General features: G+C 32.5%; 1 protein-coding gene across 1 annotated transcript in view; it reads right to left on the reverse strand.

The window, feature by feature from the left end:
- Nucleotides 1-4,744: 4,744 nt before the first annotated feature.
- Nucleotides 4,745-22,151, reverse strand: part of LOC124363454 — a 63,095-nt gene continuing 45,688 nt past the window's right edge. The window contains exons 16-22 of the mRNA XM_046818703.1: nt 19,312-19,462; nt 17,780-17,901; nt 16,058-16,142; nt 15,245-15,520; nt 10,297-10,475; nt 7,493-7,653; nt 4,745-5,276 (exon numbers count right to left, since the gene is read on the reverse strand). Of these exons, the coding sequence (XP_046674659.1) occupies nt 5,029-5,276; nt 7,493-7,653; nt 10,297-10,475; nt 15,245-15,520; nt 16,058-16,142; nt 17,780-17,901; nt 19,312-19,462 (1,222 nt within the window). The 3' untranslated portion in view covers nt 4,745-5,028. The remainder of the gene's footprint in view (nt 5,277-7,492; nt 7,654-10,296; nt 10,476-15,244; nt 15,521-16,057; nt 16,143-17,779; nt 17,902-19,311; nt 19,463-22,151) is intronic.

Genomic DNA, 22,151 nt, shown 5'->3' on the forward strand with positions numbered 1-22,151 from the left:
CCATTTGTTTCCTGTTACACAAAGTAGGATGTCATTAAGCCAAGTTCCACACCCCCCAAACCATAAACATTGCAATTTTTTCCAATAATATTTCATGAGAGACACAATCAAAAGCTTTGGTCAGGTCAATCAGAGTAGCACATGTCAATATTTTATCTTCAAAACCGTTCAAAACATAATTAATAACACATTCAACGGCCTTAATTGTATTCAAACCTGGTATAAAAACCAAACTGTTCAACACAAAGCAAATTATTATTAACAAAAAAAATTATTAATTGATCTTTAATTACATGCCTCAAAAACTTTACTTATTACGGGGATTAATGATATTGGTCTGTAACTTGATGGATCAGACTTTTTTCCTTTCTTATAGATTGGTATTACCTTTGTAAATTTTTAACACATCTGGGAACACCACCTTCAGTTAAGGCTCTATTGAACAAGAAAACCAATGGCTTAATTATAAAATCAATGATTTCTTTGATTATTCTATTTGATAACCCATATATGTCTTCACTATTAGATGTGCTAAAATTACTGACAATTTTTTTACCTGTTGTTCAGTTATTGCTTGCCAGAAAAATGTTTTATTTTGCATTATTAAATTATTATTATGTAAGTATTGATTTACAAGTAAATGTTGCTCCCATGACATCAATAGGTTTGTTAATGTTCATTTCTGTTGGTGCATTAATGAAGTAGTCATTAAAATCATTAGACTTAATTGGACACTCAAGATTTCTACTGTTTTCCACCAGATTCTTCTCTAACTACCTTCCATGCTGCTTTTGCACTTGTTTTTAGAATTTGCAATAAATTCATTATTGTGTAACATTTTAGCCTCATTAATTTTATATCTGTAATGTTTTTTTTCCTTCTGATACAGTTCTTTTAATTGTTTTTTTTTTTGTCCAACTCATCATTATTACATTGGACATATAAGTTATAGCATACAAATTACTCTTTCTTTAATTTTTTTCAAACTCATTGTTGTACCACTTATTTGTTTGCTTTGTTTTATTATGTTTGAATTTATTGGTTTTTTATAGGACAACATTGCTCAAAGGTATTTCTAAGATAAACCTAACACATTTGTAAATAGCAATTCTACATTCCGCTCACAGAGCAAATAGCTCCAGTCAGTCTCACTTAATATGTATTTAAGAGAATTGATAGCCTTTACAGATAGCACTCTTAAAACTACAAGGTGATGCATCTTTTCTGTTTGCTTTCTATATTCTCCCTAAGTATCTGGACAATAAAGGCCATCATGATCTGATATATGTGGTTTGAAAACTTTGCATTCACTTACATTATGTACATTATTAGTTATGATGTTGTCAATACAAGCCAATCCTCTAGTAGGATTTTTGTGTTTAAACAAAATAAATTATAAGATGTCAGAAGGTTAAGAAAATTTTGAGACTCTTGTGAGTTATCTGAAAATATTTACATTGAATTTATAACATCCCAAACATTTTTAAATTATAAAATTAAAAATAACAGACAAGAACATCAATGTGCTTACAATTTACAGATTAATGGCCCATGAGAATTGAAGAATTGTTATAAATTAAAGAAGTTTGAACACAAAACTTATAGCTACAGTAACATCCGACTCAATTGTTGCCAATCGCAACCCTTTGAGGGTAACCTAGAAAGTTATCAACAATTAAAAACAATAATTATTCAACCATAAGGTGGGTGAAATGAAACCCAACGGGATATCATACACGTTTTTTGAAGAAATTTCTACAAAATTACTTTATCAACAACACTGGTACATTAAAATTTAAATATACTTCTTCCAGCAAACAGGCCAGTCTTACCACTGTTCAATCTATGCTTGTAAGATTTTCCATTACTAATTAATATATTGAATCCAATTTCCTTTCACAAAATCCAGTTCTTTGAATCTTTTGATGCATTCACTTTTCTTAAAAAGAGTATTGAATCTGATTACTTTAACTGACCTTCACATAAATCTGTAGGGGTAAAGTTGCATCTCTCTAACCGAGAGTCACGGGTTCAGTTTCTGGGGAGATCAATAAATATTTGTTAGTAGATTTGGACCGTTTTCCCTAAAAATGTTTAGTATCCTCAAATAAAATGCCATTGGCATAGAAAAATTTTACTCGTCAAAGAATATGATTTCAGCCATTCCCTATCTTGACTTTCCGGTTCAACTACTCTATAACTCAGAATGAATAATTCACAACATATTTGAAAATTATTAAAGTTATCCCCATTCTAAAAACATATCGATTTAAATCTTGATAGCTTCAGACTAATAATTATTACTCAATTTAAAAAAAAATATATTTGAGAAAATTGGAAATCCTGCATAACGTAAAATCTAATGTGCATTATTGTATTACAGTACATTAATTCAGTTTGTTACTGTACTGTACTTCTTTCTTAAAACTAATAGTACAATATATTCATCTAAATTTGGATTTTATCATAAGCTCTCCACAATTTCTAGTTTCTTTATTTCTTTGAAAAGCTATGGCTTCCGTAAAGTCAAAATGAGCACAATTTTACTCTATTATTTGCGATTATTAAAGCTTTTGAAGTTATTGACCACAAACTGTCAGGGTTTTTTAAGATGGTATATTTGAGTCAAGTCTAATATATGGTATAGTTTTATGAAATCTAATTTAAAAACAAACTTTGTTGCACATGGTCTTCCGTATAGTTTGGGGTCTGGGGTCACGAGAATTGTGGTTTTCGGTCAGATACTGTCTTAACACTCCCTTCTTTATAAATTTATCATTGTATTAGTTTTTTTTTATAACGACAATGTATTTAAAATACCAGACCATAGTTAGAGCAATCGAAAATAAATCTAAACATTTATAAAAATTCAATTCTCACTTTAGTCCTAAATAATTCAACACTGTCTCTTGAAACAAAAAATGCTTCATGTTTACTATTATTTAGGAATTTGAACATTAGTTATTTACAGTTTTCATGAAGTTCTAGAGATTATTTCAATATGAACTTAACATTTACCACTTGAACTTTTGATTATTATTATTTATTCATATTTTATTAATGTAATTGATATTTTTTTAAATGTGTGTTAAATTAACAAAGTTAAAAGAGTATGAACTTCAAGTCAAATATTACTTAAGGGCCACAATATTTCCTTAATTTGGTTTTGTACATAAAGTTTTTGCAAACACTTGATTATTAAAATATGTTATAAAATCAATATTAAACGCATAATTGCATAACTTCCGACAAATCAATAGTCATTTTATTTCTATAGATAGGTAAACTTTAAAAACAAATTTTGATAAACATCTACATTTTTAAATATTATACTTTTAGATTTTTTGGTAGAATTGTTTACCATAGTTAGACAATTTTGGTAGAAACTTACCAAGATGTGTAACAGTAACAGCAAATTAAAAACAAGATTTTAATATACTACAATCTGCAAACTAAAGGTGTTGTAATTTTATTTTTTCATTACTACTAACACTGTTGGCACTTATTATTAACAAAAGTCACTAATACATAACTACTGTCAACAACAATAGAGATAAGAATGATGTTAAGACAATTAAGACAAATTAGCAGTTCAAAGTAATCGGTAGATGCTCATTGTCATTACTCGCCGTGTCTCTCACTCAAAGCGCAGGAAAGGTGCAAAAATGGCTCTCTTTTATTGTATGTCTTAAATCCTACGGGTTGTTCATGGATTCTTCATTCCGAAAAAATAGAAGGAAGTTTGTGTTTTACTGCTATTATAGATAAAATCAGCTTTTATAAATAAAATATCGAAACAAAACCAAAACGAAACTGAACTATGAACTTGGTATGACTACGAGTATAATTTCAGTTTAAAACAAGTTCAAACATACCTAAAATATTTTTATCAATGGGGGATTACAACCCCTTAAGCTTTCCCCCCTGGATACGCCTTTGATAATGACTAGACTGAAATGTTCAATTGTCAATGTTGTGTTGTCTTTGTACATACTTCTGTAGTCCATATGACCAAAATAGAAATTTCATACATTTATTACTTCAATTTTACAGTATATCTTAATTGTTCTATTGCTTTTTAGCTATTGTTAATTTATATTAACAGTACTATTACAGTTAAGTAAATCTCTGTAGGTAAACCGCTTACAAAAAGACACTGGGCAATTTTAGTTAACTCAGGGTGGGGTAATATACCTCTCTGCCACTGTGATGCCGCTCTTTGCCAGTATCGCCACCACTGCTAGCCACTCGCCTGCTTGTTCTATCCCCTGCCTGACCTGGCCGCTGTCACTTAGTGGCTAACCTCACACCAAAACGCAAGCTCCCTGAATATGTCTATGGCTACTAATGTAGCCATAGACGTATTTCATGTCTGTTCAATTAATATTTTACGCTTGTATAGGGCCTACACACATTCAATATACTTGTAGTGTAGATAAGCAGCTGCAGTGTAAAGAAAATGGCGCGAGCGTGACACGACCCACACAGCTAATAAAATAGAGATGAGGAGATGCTTGTCCCACTCCCCACCACTGGAGGGGCACTGTTCGTGGCTGCTCAGATATTTGCTTCTGCACAGGTTTCTTTGCGAACGGTTTATCTATAGACTTATTCATTATTAAATACCAATGCTGCACATTCTGTACCAATAATTAGTATATTTGCTATATTTCCACTCCTGGAATGTTTACATGGATTTTCAGAATTATTTAGGTCAAATAAAACACATTTAAAGCTTCATACAATATTATGAGTAATATTATCAGTCTTGTGTAGATTACAAAAATATGGTTATGCCTTTAAGTTCATTTTTAACAATTTTACAGTAGATAGTTGGATACTTAAATATTATATGTATATGAGTAAAATGTAATTAAAAATCCTGCAAATGTTTTAATTTTGAGAAAATTTATTGAGCGATGTAACATTTTTTAACATTTGTTATTTGCCTGTATTTGTTTTTTGGAATTCATTCAAATACATTATGAGTAACATAGAGTCCAGTTCATTGACAAGCCACAGATATTGTTATTCATAGAGTTTCACAATTTCTGCCAGAGCAGAGTACGCCCCTGTTGTCAAGCATACAAGCCAAAGTAGAATTATCAAAACGTTCTTGATTGCCCTCCAGCGGAAACGACCCATGTAGGCTTTATCCTCCCAGAAGGTAACCAGCTCGATGACCGGAGGGAAGAAGAGGTTCAGGGTGGATGAGCTGACTGCACCAACAAGCCCAACGAAAGGTTCCAGGTCCGGCACCAAGACAGCAATTACAACTGGAATTGTAAATGGTCTAGGTAAAGTCATATAATGGTTTGATTGAAATTAGAGTTGATAGGTTAAAATAAAAATAATTTCATGTGTTATAACTACAAGTAATGTTTTTACTTGGCCTAAAAACATGTTTATATATTACGAAAAAACATTCATTGGCTGAGGTTTAGTGAAACCTATCTTTTTTGGGCTGGAAAAATTTAATTTCTGTCTACCCGTCTGTCTGTTTGTCATGTCATGAAGCTTCATGCACAATTATCTATAGAATTATCTATAGATCACGTCTATAGGTCAGTTAGTTTTCAAGATATCGTGCAGACAGACAAACAGATAGATAGATGGGAATATATATATATATATATATATATATATATATATATATATATATATATATATATATATATGGGAATATATATATATATATATATTCATATATATATATTCCAGGTACAATGAGTCTGATGATGGTACAAGTCACTCCATGGGATTTGACTGAGAGTTAACAAATTTGTTTACATTGGTCCTATGGGTAACCATGATGGGAATGAAAAAATATAATAAATACATTTTTAAACAAACTCAATACATCAATAATAAATTCTATTATGTGATGTATTAACACATGTAGTCTAATTCTATCCCAACACATACAACATAATTTTCTGTTCACTTTGTATGTAGAATTTTATTATTTAAATACTCGTTATTACTTAAATAATTTAATGAACAAAAATCTGAGTGTATTATGAGGCAAGATGTCATAATATGTACTTTAAATTTTATACATGAAACTTTACAAGAATGAGTTCTATGATTCCTCATTTTCATGTCAGCTTCTGTTTTGTATGATCGTCTGTCTGTCTATCTGTTCGCAGGACATCTCGATAATGAAATGAACTATAGATCTGAAATTTTGCACGCAAAGCCTGTTATGATACGTGTGTGTGGCGTACATCTTTCTTGTATACGTATGGAAGGAGTGAAAATAAATTATTGATTTTTTTCATCCCTTATGTTGGTTATAGCAATAATATATTGCAGTATATTCATAGGGATCACCAGTATTCCTGGTATGACAGATTCTGCATTGTACAAACATGTTTTTCTGTTGATGTCCATAAAAGGATCATAATTTTATTTACTGATTATGGTTTCAAAACATTGTTAAATACCAGTATTACAACATTTTTCAAAATGTGTTATAATTATCTTAAATGTTTTTTGTATAGTTCATGTTAGCTCATATAACTGTCACATTAGTGTTTATTGGAGTCAATAAATATTTTACATTCAGAAAATCATAACCTGCAAATACTCAGGATTAATTTCAGATTGTTTTAAGATTCAAGCCTAAACTACTGCTAAGTGACAAAAATATCAAGAATAGTTTTAAGAATACAGTAGTCCCTCAATAATCTGACACAATTCAGACCAGACATACATGTCGGAGTAGAAAAAAAACGCCGGATTACTAGAGTTAAATTGAAAAACACCTTTAAATTACATAATATATGTATTGTTACTCAAAAAGTAAATTCTTACCATAAAGATGCACAATAGAGTCTTAAAAAATAAGTTAGCACATGGCATGAATGTCATTCTTTTTTTCTAATCTTATTGGTCTGGAGCACTAACTTCAGTCTTATGCACAAGTGGTTTTTTTTTAAAGCCTTCAAAAGGTCCACATTGTTGGCATTATACACCTGGTCCAGACCAAGTTTCAAATTACCGAAAACTTTTAGAAAGTTATGTTCATAAGGCTCAACTGCTGATTCATAAGAAAATATTTAAAAAATTAATAAAACGCTGATTCCAAAATGAGATAATATTTCAAACCACAAATAAAGCAACAGTACAGTACTACCCCACTGTGTTACTGTCATTAAATATATAGTAAAAAATGTATCAACTTAACACATTACAAATTCTAACCACTAATAAATTATGAACAAAACGATAAGCAAAAAAATTAAATCGCCAAAATATCTCAAACTTTTTCTATTATATATACACTTTTCATAAACAAACAAAAAAAAACAATGCTGTTGTTATGAGCTGGGATCACAAACTGATGGCTATGATGATACCCTGCCTTTGTGTTCTGTCCGGATTACTGGAAGGACTAGACTGGCGAAGAGCCAGACTATAGAGGGACTACTTTATTGTTTTTTGTTAAAGTACAACATTTGCAGATTACATACATAACTTTTATACTTACTAGATATTAATATCATTATTAATCTTATACAGTAGCAGTAGATTGAGCTTTTCAGTGTTGGTTTCAGTATTCGCCAGGCAATTTCAACTGGAACGTAGAGGAACAAGGCGTACGAACAGACAACGTTGAATGTAACCATCAACTTTACTGCCTGTCCAACCCTGTAACATTAAATAGAGATAGTTTCGATCTTTTAATGAAATTAATTAGTAAATGGTGAAAATGCCAGGATTATCTGAGCTATATAGTTAAAAAAAAGATTTACTCAAAAAACTAAAAAAAAAATAAAAATAGTAACAACAGGAAAATGAAATTTAAAATATTTTTAACCAATAGGTTATGCCATAAGTCACTACATACACACTATGTTGACTTTATTCTTTATGTGTTCTTGTAAAATAATTCAACTTAATGTACTAGAGACTCTTAACTAGAGTCATATATACGTATAATTTCTTACTAAACAGTGCAGAACACTGACCCACTTGCTAACCTTAACCTTAACCTTGCTCATAGTAGTCATCCTTCTTTCAGGAATTTAGGTGTCAAACTTATCAAGGTTTCTGTGCATTGATAGAGCTTACAACCAGAGTAAATATATACAGGGTGGCTGGTCATCAGTGTTACAAAAATGTTTGGGTGAAATTACAAAGTAAATGAAGTGTAATGATGTATGTAAGAGGTTCCAAGTCAAAAAAATTGGCTTCAAAAATAATTATTTTAAATTGTTTTTAATAACCATGTTTTTAAACATATTACAGCAATTTCTCAACTACCTGTAAACGGATTTGAGTAAATGACGTAATTTTCGTATTCTACATTAAATTTTTGATAGGAATAAGTGAAAATTTTAAAGGATCAATAATAAAAACTCCATTGTTAATAGTTCCAAAGTTTAAAATTTAAGTATCTGTTAAAAAAAAAAAAACATTGGTCTATTGTATTTTTCTACACCCTGTATACAAGAAGGTAGCTAAATATTTTTAAACTGCACCATTTTATAAGCTTTCCAACCATACACTACACTATTGAGGTTTAGATCTGCATATGTTCGTTTTAGTGGTTTGAATACAAGAAAACACAGGGAACTTAAACACTGTTCAAGCTATAACTAAAACAAAAGTTTCGCTGAATACATGCTTACTATTTATTTAAAATATTAACAAAAGTTTTTTTGAAATTTTTAACATGTTAAGACAAAGAAAAAAAATTTTAAACATTAATTATTTTGTATTTATACAATTGTTATTATAATTGCACATGATTCAAACAATCTAATAGTTCGCTTTTAATTGGATTGGGCCAAATGTTTTTCAAAAATTTGTACTACAAAAAAAATCATTACAATTCATTTACTTTGTAATTTCACCCAAAAAATTTTGTAACACTGATGACCAGCCACCCTGCATATATATATATATATATATATATATATATGTATATAATAATTTTTTTTTTCTTATATTCTTTATCAAATAAACACTAAAATTTTAATTTTTATAAGAATTTAAGTTTTATAGCAATTAGAAAAATGAAATAGAACCACAATCCTAATCATTACAGTCATTTACGCTTTGAGATATTAAAAAAATTCTTAAAATGACAATGTAAAACCTACTTGCTTCCCTCCATAAAACTGGAATGGATTTATGTGGCTCTTTGCCTATGTAGGTTGAATGATTCAAATCAACTTTCTCTATTTTACCAACTTCAGTTGATGATTGCTGGTTTTTAGTTGTAATATTATGATCTAATATGGATGGTCTGCTGTTAAGAGAGTATTAATATTCTTCGTATGTTTCATTTTATTCTTGCAACAGGGGTGTCACTATCTCCAAATATGACCGATAAATGAGCTGAAATAGTTATTCACTGTAATTGATTCCAAGAGAAGTGTTTCAGCACTATCCAATCCAGTCAGCTCATCCTTCAGAACATCTCTGTGTCAGATCATGATTTAACACTGAATCATTTTCATAATTTATTAATAATTGAACTGTTCCTTTCACAGATAATCTAGAGAGCTAAAGATTGTACTAATGTAAAATTTGAAAAATGGGATTGATGTTATGAAAATTACTGAAGGATAGTTTCATTTATAAGTTCCAAAAAAAATAGAAACAAATGTTTGGTAACAGGTTATTATGATAACCCCATTACTAATAATAACCAACGATTATATGAAACACTCATTTTTACACCAAGGCTCACAAGACAACCCTCACCTACAACTCTCACCTACAACTTCAAGCATATTTGAATTAACTTCATTCATGATTTGCCACAAGTTGTTCTAATCTAATTTGTTGAATCCCAAAACCTAACCAACGGCAAAGTGGCCCATACTCTCCAGATTCTCTTTGTGACATCTAAAGACCTCATGAAACTATCATCTTAAGACGTAACTTGAAGCTGACACACTTCCAACCATGTTTTAATGAGATATGGTTGAGGGCTGAGACATTTTCAGCACAGATATTATCAAAGTTACATTGGCACAAAATTATATTACAAAATATAAATACATCATCTCTTGAAGATGCTCACCCTAGATCCTACAGCAATAGACAGATCTCTGATGTGATGATTATGAGTGGAAAGTCACTGTTTGAAAAAGGTAATGTCAGAAATACAGGTGCTGCACGGTACCACCTTTTCTAACAATTACCCTATGAGAGATCATTATACTATGAGATGAGCAGTAGCAGTGCCTTTACATTTCATAACTTTTCTACTTGGTAACATATATTTTTGTTATAGTCAATAAAAACAAATGAATAATAGTAAACATTGATTAGACGTACATGGAGGATGTTGAAATGTTGAGGGTTATGGTGCCTTGAGTGGCATCACCGTAACGAAGATACCCAAAAAAGCCCATGCCAGCGTACATGGACACCAGCCATATTATTGAGATGTTGAGGACTCCAGGACAACCCAAAAAACGCCTGGGATTCTTCATACTATTTTCTATGGGTAGTACCTGAAAAGATTTAATGAGATTAATATAAACTATCAAAGTACAATCATCTATATATATAAAAATGAATGTTTGTATGTTTGTCCTTTATGGAATCGTGAACTATTGGACCGATCATGATGAAAATTTGTACGTATATGTATTTTTCCACGGAGAAGGTTTATAAGCTATGCCCATCCCTTTCCCGATTCAGGATTCCGCCCCACTGGTTACAGAAATACCCATAAGAAATGCATTGCAGCAAACATATGTTAACGTCTTTTCAAATTTTTAATCAGCTGTTCTTTGTAAACATATATTACACTTATAGTTTTAAAGCATAGAGTAAGCTTAAGAGAAACGACAAATTTTGTTTAAAACTGTTTTTGCAATCACTGTTAAACATAGACTTTACTATCCAGATAATACAATTCAAATTTGACGTAAAAATTCACCTTTAACTGCAATATTTATTTAATATAAACCATGCTCATGCTTGATCAGAAGAGTAATGCAGATATCATAATTACTATCTTACGTTGGCTACAAATATAAAGAATGTTATAAAATCAACCTTAGTTGTTTTTTTTGACAGAAGTATGGTTCTCAAAACTCCGTGTGTACATATTCTCTCGATCGAGACAACAAAGCAAGCTCAATCGTGGCATCGGAGATATAACTAATTTAATCTAAAATTTATTATAGTAAAAAAAAAATTTACTAAGTAATATAAGGACTTCGGTTCTTAAGATTTGCGTGCGAAGCCGTGGGTAACAGCTAGATAGAGGCAGGAATATGGTACATACCTTCATAATACGCCCAAGAGGCTCACGATGGAACGACTATCAATTATCTCAGCAATGTTTAGAATGTGATAGAAAAAGAATAAGTGAATATAGTGTACTGTTTTCAACGGGAAATTGCGTGCGAAGCCGCGGGCAACTTTTGCAAAAAATTATTGAAATGCGCAGCAAAGCGCGCCGGGCCCGCTAGTGTCATATAAAATATTATACCAACATTTATACTTCAAAATTCTTCTGGAACTATTCTAAGAATATATTTCTTAAATAAAAAGAATCAAAAAGGATTATGACAACCAGGAGTTTAGAAATGTATATTTAGAGTTAGCCTAGCTTATATGAGGGTCACTCTGAAAGTTTTGAGATACTGACAGACAGTGCATACTACAATAATCTTATCATTCTTATCTGATTGTTGAAGGCACATCAGTACCTGACAGCAACTTGAGTTCACCAGTGTACAAGGTGTGATCAAAACATACAGTGAATGAATTTCTATAGTGGCAACTGCTGACATTTCATCCATATGATGTAATTTGCCTAGTAGCGCAAAAACTGTTGAGTCAGACAAGGACAGGTTTCAACATGCTGGAGTTTGTCAGTCGACTGCCACAACCACTATAGTGAGATTGTGTTTATCATGTCTGTCACGCATCATGGTTGTCTATGGCGATAATGTGGTAACTCTAAAAACTGTATAAGAGTGGTAAGACCGATTTAAAAGCGCAAATGAGTCGGTTGAAGATGAGCAGCGTTAACCTCAAAAACAGATGACAATGTGCAAAAAGTAGAAACAATGGTTCATTCAAACAGGCGAATGACTATTTGAGAGCTATTAGAAGATCTTAAGATCTCGTACAGCTTCGTTCAAAGCATTTTACCCAATAATTTGCAAATAAGACGAGTGAGTGCAAAATTTGTTCCTAGAATTTTGAGTGGTGAACAGGAGGAAACCATGCGTCAGTCTGCACAGAGTTGAAGGATTGTCTTCAAGCAGATTCAGACTTGATGGCCAAATTGTAACTAGAAATGAAAGTTGGATCTATGGGTATGACCCTAAGACCAAAATGCAGAGTTCCCAATGAAAAACCAGTGAATCTCTTGCCCTAGAAAGTCACGTCAGTCAAAGTCAAAGATCATTTCTCACTCACAAGCTTGTTGCAAAATTGTCCATTTCTGTCCACATCCCCCAAACTCACCTGATTTAGCGCCACGCAAATTTTGAATCTTCCCAAAAATTAAAACTGTGCTTAAAGGAAAATGTTTTGATACCATTCCTGACATTGAGAGGGCCACGACTGAGCAGCTAAAAGCCTTTCCAAAAAAAGCCTTCCAGAAATGTTTCCAGTCATAGATTAAATGTTGGGATAAGTACATTGCCAGCCAAGGACAATACTTTGAAGGAGAATTATTTGAATTTGATTGAAGTTTATTACTTTTTGAAATAACAAATTATTCACCGTATTTTTTTATCACACCTTGTATTTGTTGTGCAAGCCGAAAGATCAATTTTATGAAGATGTCAGGTTTTATCTAGAGATAATTTTTATGCTATGATTTTAAAGACGGTTAGTCTCAAAAGGTGTGAATGAAACACCTCCAAATTGTCTTTAGTCCTGATGCAGTATCCTATGCTTCTGGTTTTAGGTGGTATTCAGAATTCATAACGGGTCTTAATTCACTTCAAGATGATGAACATTCAAGAAGGCTGCTACCTGCGATTACTTAGGAAAATGTTATCAGGTGCGTGCTATGATCCAAGAAGACACATACTATGCTTATGCTTATTTAATGGTTGAAGGTTTCCTAGATATCTTCAGCAGTGCAAACAATCTTGTATGACTTTTAAACAGTCCAAAGATTTGTTTCTCGGTGGATTCCCATGATTTGACAGATAAGCAAAAAGCTGAGGATGTGAGAATCAGTCAGCACACATTCCAACTGCTTCTTAATGTGGTCATCAGGTATTCAAAATTGTCACTGGTGATGAGACGTACATACCATTTTGTGACGTTCCAACTCGTTGCATATGGTTGTTTGAATACGAGCCGTCCCCCTCAATGGTCAAGGAACAACGATCAGTGAAGAAAGTAATGTACGTGGTTTTCTTCTGGAGTATGGGACTGATGTTGGCTATTAAGCTGGAGGGACAAAGCACTGTCACAGCAAATTGATACACTGAACAATGCTTCAACATGTTCTTCAGGATTTGTCATCAAGAGTTAATTTTGCACCTCAACAATACCTCTTCTCACACTGCTGTAAAAACTTTGTAGTTTTTGTCTGAAAATGGCATAAAAACAATAGAGTATCTCCTTATTCACCTGATCTCACCGTGTTCTGGTTATTCTTCAATCTGAAGAAACATTTGTGTGGTCTTTGCTTTTCTTCAGGGGCCCAATTTTATTCATAAATATTTTTGATTCATTTCAAAAACTTAGAGGTTGGGTGAAGTCAACAAGTGGAAAATTCGGCTTAAAAAAGTGCATTGATGCTGGAGGAGGTTACATTGAATTCACCTAAAGTCTAGTATATCTAGCAAGTCTGGCATATCTCAATCATATATCTCACGTATCTTCATACATCTCAATGCTTTCAGATTGACACTTGTTATTTTACAAACCTTATGCTACCCTGTTTGCTGCTATAAAATATGATACTGTCAAGGCTGTCTTGAACTTTGATAAATACGGTATTGCCCAGAAAATATTTGGCCGGGCCTTGCCATCGTGCTATCCTTCAACATGGTCCCTTCAAATATACGTTTGGCGAGATCTGGGCTCCAGTAAAATTGTCAGAAAAAACCAGTCTGAGTACGGACCTGGATACCGCCAATACCAGTTAAAATTGTTACACAAATAATCGTGTCGTCAATTGAATTGGTGTGCACATATCTCCACGTGTGTATTGTGGCAACCTGACAGTATGCACTACTGTATATTTAGCATTTTCAATCGTGTACATAACTTAATGACACTATGAGTGGAGAGCTGTGTCAGGGTAGGAGGAAGTAACTTTGTACATTTTTTTGGTACACGAGTAGATGTCATAACAAATGTACAGTGAACTCTGTAATACTTAATTATAGTTTGTTGAATTAATCCTGTAAATAAGCATTTTTGGATGCATATTGTCATAATAATATTATTTCTTTGTATTTATATGAGAAATGTATTCCTTGAAATTTCACTGTTGAAATTTTAAACACTCTGCATAATTGTTTAGTACATTGAAATTAATAGTTTTAAAGAGGCTTGCTTTGTACCACAACATTTGAGTTTATAATTGGATCTTTTTACAGGATTATAAGAAGTCAAGTTACATTAAATAACATCACTATAGACACGTAAAGTTTGTTGCAGGAATAAATTTAAACATTCCTTCATCAAATTATCTTTAGTTTTGAATAGTTAAAAATAAAAAAATTACATTATTATTAGCATGTACATTTTTTTATCTAGAACTAACCAGTTCAAATAGTAATAATAATTTTGCTTAAATTTAAAGTTTAAAACCTATTATAGCTAATACAATTCAATAGCATGATTTAAATTTATGAATAGTCACAGGTATATAGTTCTATAGCACTTTATTTGAAAGAAACTATGTTTTAAGAGGTTTTAAATAACAGGAAAGGCAGCCATAAAACTTGAATAGGAAACAACTTTTCCTTCTCATCTTCAATCTCAGATAAGATAAGGGAAATCAGTGTCCTTGTCGGTTAAGCGTGCCATGCCAATGGCCAAGCGGTCTAAGGTGACGGATTTTGGATCTGAGTTAGAATTAGTGCAGGTTAAAATGCTGTTTGTAACCACAGCACTTTTTATCAGTACCATTGATCTTGTACTTTATTGGCTCTTCCCTTTATTCTGTTTAATAAGATCCTCACACAGGAATAGTACAGTATAAGACACAACTCATTATAATTTATTAAGGCATACATTTTGTAAAACACATATACACAAAACACTTATTACGTTATTTTTCACTTACCATTCCAATTCCATCAAAAGCGAAAATAACGGTGGTGAAGAAAAGTGGCAGTGTCTGGAAACCTGTGAATGCTGGCCTTGAGGATATCGGGGGCAGATCTTGGAAGATTTCAACGTAGACATAGCCACAGCTAAACGTCAGAGCACAGATAGCAAGAAATGAAAATGGGACTAGAAACTTGAGGTTGCGTATGAGTCCGATGGGAATAACGAAAATGGCTGCTAACATTATGTAGTACCGTATGTCCAATCGTAACCCAGAGTCATATTCAATTACCTATCAACAAAAATTATAAGTTAGTAGAGAATGTCTTTAACAACATCAATAATTATGATGAATTTAATCCTATATTTTATATTTTATTTCACGAGAAATTGTTAATATTGCACAGTTTTGATAAATGCATAATTTATACTTAACCCTGTCTCAAATTTGTTTGTCCTTTAGTCAATACTGTTCAATGTAACATATTGAATTATTATCCAGCAACTAATAAGTCTTAGATTTAAAGATGTAGTGGTGAATTTTAAAATGAACAAAATAGAAAAAGAGTACAAATTTGACGTTAATTGATTAGTTTTAGAAGAATCTAGTCAATAATCAAGCAGGTTGAGATTAGTTTCATATTTTTAATTTAAGAGTACATAATTTATTCTTAATATTAACTTATTTTACAATTTGTGTAATTTTATACTTCTGTAATAATACTCTGAAAGCTGTGTTGATGATATTCTGGGCAATCTCAGTTTTATTAGTTGCTGGCTAATAAGTAAATTAAAAACATTACTCGAATGTATTGCATCTACCACTTACCTGCTGTAGAGATGATCCAATGAAAACAACATAAACCATGCAGGTTGAATACCACCCGAAGAATAAACTTGCATCGACAACATTCCTAAAATATTTTAATACTTATGAAAATGTTATTTTGTTTTTTTTTATAAAAATATTAAAATCAAATACATTGCATATTATTAAATTTACAATGCATATTTGGTTAAGGATTACACAAATTAAAGGATCATTATGTTATAGTAGTATGCAGTATTCGATGATTATCTAAAATTTTAAATTTAGGTGTAGTTTTGAAATTAAAAAAAAAATAGAGAATATATTTAAATGAACTAACCTATAATCCTGCTAGTGCAAATAATATAAGTGCAGTTATAAAATGACACAACTGACACTTAAAAAGAATAATTGTGTTTGAAGCAAGTACAAAAACTATGTAGATGAAGCTTTTTCTGTAATGTAGTGTCTCCTGCGTTTGTAAACAAATCAGTCTGAGCAGGGTTTTCATTTGTGTAAGAGCCATTGTTTTGTACTCCTCAAAAAATTATAAGCTTAATAAGAGAGCAGTGAATTGTGAACAGCTACTGAAACTTATCTTTTGTTAAATAAAGTATATGGGAATGAAGGTCAACCACATGCACAAGTTTTCAATGTTTTATGCATCTCCAAGAATGCCAAGAAAACATTGAAGATTACTCACACCAGGGTCATCCTTCCATATCAAGAAACCAATAAAAGTGTCTAAAAAATGTAATAATCTGATCCAATCTGATTATCAACTATGTATTCATGTGATTTGTGAAACTATAGAAATTGACAAAAATATATTAGACATATATGCAATCGTCTCTATTCAGTTTTGATCCAGCCAGAATCGATTTGCAGCCATAATATAAATCAATGCATGCACAATTATTCAGTTTCTAATACAAATGATTCAATGTTGTTGAGTTCTTACTCATGCAACTGTACACATACAAATGTTGATTCTGATGTTGATGTAGTGTCTGAGATTTGACACTGTCACATACTTGACTCCTGGAATCTGGAGCTCAGTCCGTCAATGTTTTTAGACATGATCTCAAAGCATGGTGGAGCAACCGAGTTTTCTACAGAAATCAGAAGTTTTATCTATTTTATCTATTACATATAACACGGGTATTGTAGGAAGGATTTATTTAATGCGAATGTTTAGTATAGCTCTATTATCCCTTCTGCTTAGTTAGTACTTAGTTCTGACGGAAGTGGACTTCAGATTTCAGGATTCAAGTCATTGGCAGTGTCAGATCTCAAGTGTTACCCTAAACGGAAGGTGAAATGGAACTAAACTCAGCATTTGCAATTAAATAACCCCTCCCACTTTAGCTGTGTTATGTGTACACGTAGGGTAACTCATTATACAAAACCTTTTTTTATTTAATATAGAAGAGGAAATTTCCTTCCCTTTATCCTTCTTGTTATACCTGAGGCAGGTTTCAGAGTAAATACTTTATGCAAGAAAGAAAACTAATTTTTCTTTTTCGATTCACCATCTTGTCATAGCTTATCATTAAAACGTGCAGTACATTATTAATAATTTAAATGAAATAATTTCAATTTCTATAGTGTATGCAAAAGGACTCAAAGGTAAAGTTGAGACATTTCCAAGTACATCTCCGATGGTCAAGTAGAGGTTGGAATCAGACAGGGACTAGACTGACAGTCACAGAACACAAACGCTTGTTGTTCATTGGTCCTTACTTGGCAAACTTAGAGTATGGCTGGAGTCGAGGTGGGCCAGTGCGGAAAGCACTGCCAGCTATTTCAGAGAAATCGAGTCGAGGCTTCCTTAATTTGACACACAGTGTTTGGCAACTAAATACCTGTATAAAAGATTAAACATCATTAATTGAGGTTAATTCATATTAATTCACTTTTGTACAATAATTATCATCATAAAATAAATTTCAGAGAATATCTTTTTACAATGACTGGACAGAATTTTTACAAGAGTCGTTGAATAAGTTAGAAAGAGATAGCAAAATTAATTTAAAGAGTGGATTTAAAGATAATCTTTATAATAGCTGGTATTAAATCATGCATATTAAATAATAATGGTATTAAATAAGTCTCATAGTTGACCACTCAACTATGTTTATTCTTCAATGAGCAAACACTGCAAAGATCTTTATGAGATTTTCACAACAATTTTCCATGCAAAGTACTAAACGCTGTATTTTGTGACAAACTGTATGCATGTGCCATCAACTATTTCTTGTACTTTGGTTCGTTGATCACTCAAAACCATATCATTTCGGGAATAGTCACTTCAAACTGTCCATCGTAAATAGTTACTTCTAATGGATGTCCCAAATGAAATTTATCTTTTGTGGATGCACAGCCATGTTTAAACTGATATATCCAATTGTCACAACGGAGCAGTTGTGACATGAACTTCATCCAACTCAACTTTCATCTTTTTCAGTGCTAAACTTTTCAAATATTAGTGTTTAATTGCTACATTTACTTTTTATATATTTATCTACATAAACTCAAGATTTTTGGTTTAGCTGTCAATAAAAATTAAACAATTTAGAAAATCTAAATTGACTGAGACTTTAACAACTTTCTAATAAATAAGTGACGATGTTAACTAAAAGCAAACAATCTTTCATACTACAAGTACATCTTGTGGATTTTCTAAGAACTTATTGAATGATCATCCAATTCCAGGTGACTTGTTAAGCTTAGTCACTAATGACTATACTTGATACTAACTATATATACACAACAACTGTACTAGTTGTGCACACTATTGTCAGTCTCTAACAGATAGTCTCACATATTATTCCATTTACATTTTAAGGCATTGATTGATCAATAAATCAAATTACATGACCTATTAGGAATAAAACAATGGCTTTAGTTTATGTACTACAACCTTGTGTACATAAAACTGTACAGCAAATGTTTATAATTTCAATAATTCTACATTATCAATATAAGAAAGAGATCTGGTTCAATAATACACAATATTGAAATAACATGTACAGAAAATATATTTTTTTCTATTAGATAAGTTACCTCTATTCTTGCTTTATTGCCAGTTAAATTATTTGAATATAAAACCTTGCAAATTGAAGACAATTGATTATCATGTGTACTACCTTTCAGTGTTAAAACTTTAAATAATTTCTTTTTAAACATCCTATAATATTATAAACTAAGTAGAATATTACATTGTACATCATACTCATCAGTGTAACAATACAGGTGTTATTCTCAAGTCTTACCAGGATGGAGACGCAGTGAGCGTAGACAAAACCAACAAAGATGGCTCCCACCAGGCTGGTCCAGAGTCCACCGTTCTTGAAGGCCACTGGCATGGCGAGAATACCAGACCCTAAACTGCTCTTGATCATGTGGAACAGGGCTCCTGCCATACTGAACATAAGATATTAGTTGTTTTTGACTTTGAACTAAAAACACAAAATTTAGAAGTACAGCTAATTAAAAAGTTTTTATTGTACATTATTCTAATGTATTTCGTACATTTTATTAGAAATTCATAAAAAAGTGTATTTACATAAATAGTTTACGTTTTCCTGCTAAAAAAATAGTAGTAGTACAGTTTGTGCTGAATTTCTGATTACTATAGGAGTTTCAGTTTTTGATGGAAAGTTGTTAAGGGAGGGAGGCTACCTAGAGAAGGGGAAATGCTAGCAAAGTTTAAAAACCATAATCCTTAAATATATATAACATGGATTCAACAGTGTCCACATATTGTTATTTTGTTTATTTCCTAATTTTTAATGTAATTAAGTACAGTTGATTAAGGAAAATTCTTTATCTTCACATTGCTGTACAACATACTACAAAGTAATGTCTAACGACATTTGAAAGAAATAATAAGCATATTAGCATTTAGACTAGCTTTATTCCTTTCTCATACACAAAAACCTTCTGACACCAATGAACTTCATATAAATGAAAATTTTCAGTTATTTTCAATTGACAGGTTAATTTTCACAAAGTAATTGACAAAATCTAAATCATTGGTTAATATATGAACAGCGTTTTTGCAATTGCATTAATATTATTTGGGTGTGACACGAGTAACCCATTACTTGTGCAATGAAAGGTTTGCATATAATATGTCAGCAGCCGACAGTTGTGGAACACTCTAGGTTAGGTTGGAGGAACTGTTACAATATTATTACCAATATGGCTAATTAGTAACAGTGTAGGATAATTGGTCACCATGAAATGAGTAATGTACTACTTGTTCCTCACAGAAGTAAAGTTTGGCTGAATTCGTGTCTTTCTCTGACAACATACTTTTCAAGAATAACAAATGCGTAAACATCCAGTATGGCCAGAGAGAACTGCAAGCGGCAGTGGTTAACTGCTTGTGGGGGAAAAGTTTGAACTGAACGATTTTTTTTTGTCCTGAGGGAAAAGGACAGTTTGTCCCCGAACTTTGTCCTAAAATCAAATCAAATCAAATCAAATCAGATTTTTATTGCCGGAACATTCTATAATGCATGGCAAAAGTCAACTTTTTACTTGCTAGAATTTTGTCATACACCCCACAATAGATCTCATTCAGACATACAATTTACAAATTTACATACATCCATTCATTCGCCAATGATTCCCACTTCCAGCGACGGATTCAGTCAGTCTTTTTAATTGGTGGTCTCCCAATCAAATGCTAAAAACTCGTCTACATTATAAAATGCTTGTGACACTAAAAAGCGTTTCAAACGAGTCTTTAACACCTTGGGCGTTGGAGCGTTTTTTATTGAATTTGGTAATTTGTTGACGAAATGAACATCTGCCTGTGAAGGCAAGCATTCATAAACCACTGTTCTGTGCCTACCAGTTCGGTAGTTATCTCTGCCTCTAGTCTCATACGCATGTATGTCCCGGCCATTCGTCATGGTACATTTAGACATACAAAACAGAGTTGTTTCCAAGATGTAGAGACTGGGCAGCATCAACAGTTGTAAATTTTTGAAGGCTTCCTTGCACGACTCTCTAAATTTCAACAGAGCGATAATGTGGATCGCTTGTTTTTGCAGCTTGAACACTCTCATAAATTGATTGTTTGCACAAGCTCCCCACAACACCAACCCGTAAGTGAGATGGGGGTAAATCAAGCCAAAATACGCCATCATTAGAACCTGAATAGGGCAGTATTTGGCTAGAGACCTCAAAACATAAATGCCTGAAGCCAATTTGGAGCAAACGTGATCGATGTGATTATTCCAAGTCAACCCTCGATCTAGGTATATTCCCAGGAATTTCGAGCAGTAGACTTCTTCCAGCATTGTGTCAGCCAACATAACAGCTGGCTCGTCATGCCTGTCTACTGATCCCATAGCAAAATTTAGAAAATTAGATTTTGCAGAATTTGTCTTAAGATTGAGGCTGTTGAAATGTTGGACGCAGTTGTTGATCTCAACAAAACTTTGCTGTTCCAGAATCAATTTTGATTTGCTTGTGAAACAGAGAGTCGTGTCATCAGCATACTGCACAAGTTTTCCGTGCAGAAGTGATGAACCTACGTCATTGACATAGATCAGGAAGAGAATTGGACTGAGAATTGAGCCCTGTGGGACACCATAGCTCAGGTGAATTGGTTCAGATAATTTGTTTGCGATTTGGACAATTTGGGTTCTGTGGCTTAAAAATGACCTGAGCCACTGGAGAGGCACGCCTCGGATGCCATGAGATTAGGACCATTGCCATAAAAGGACCATTGCGACTCCCTTACTTAAATTTGTGTCCTCAAAGTTCGAGGCTTTTCCAGAAGCCAATCAGATTTGAGGGCTCCTGTTCTCTGATGTCCTTGGGGCTGAGGAGATATGCTCCCAGGAATCTTTTCTGAGTTTCTAAGATGACAGGACAATCTAACCAAATATGCTCTGCTGATTCCTCCTCTTCTCCACAGAGTCTAAATTCATCAGTCTGACTAAGGCCCACCCTCATAAGATGTATCCTTAGGGGGCCATGTCCTGTCAACATCCCTAATCTCAGTCTTATATACTCCTTATTTTCATCCAAGAGAGCTGCCTACCCTTTAATGTAAGGAGAGATAAACTGAAGAAACTGAGAAGAACTGAACGAT

This window comes from Homalodisca vitripennis, chromosome 5 (genome assembly GCF_021130785.1).
Source record: "Homalodisca vitripennis isolate AUS2020 chromosome 5, UT_GWSS_2.1, whole genome shotgun sequence".
NCBI lineage: Eukaryota > Metazoa > Arthropoda > Insecta > Hemiptera > Cicadellidae > Homalodisca > Homalodisca vitripennis.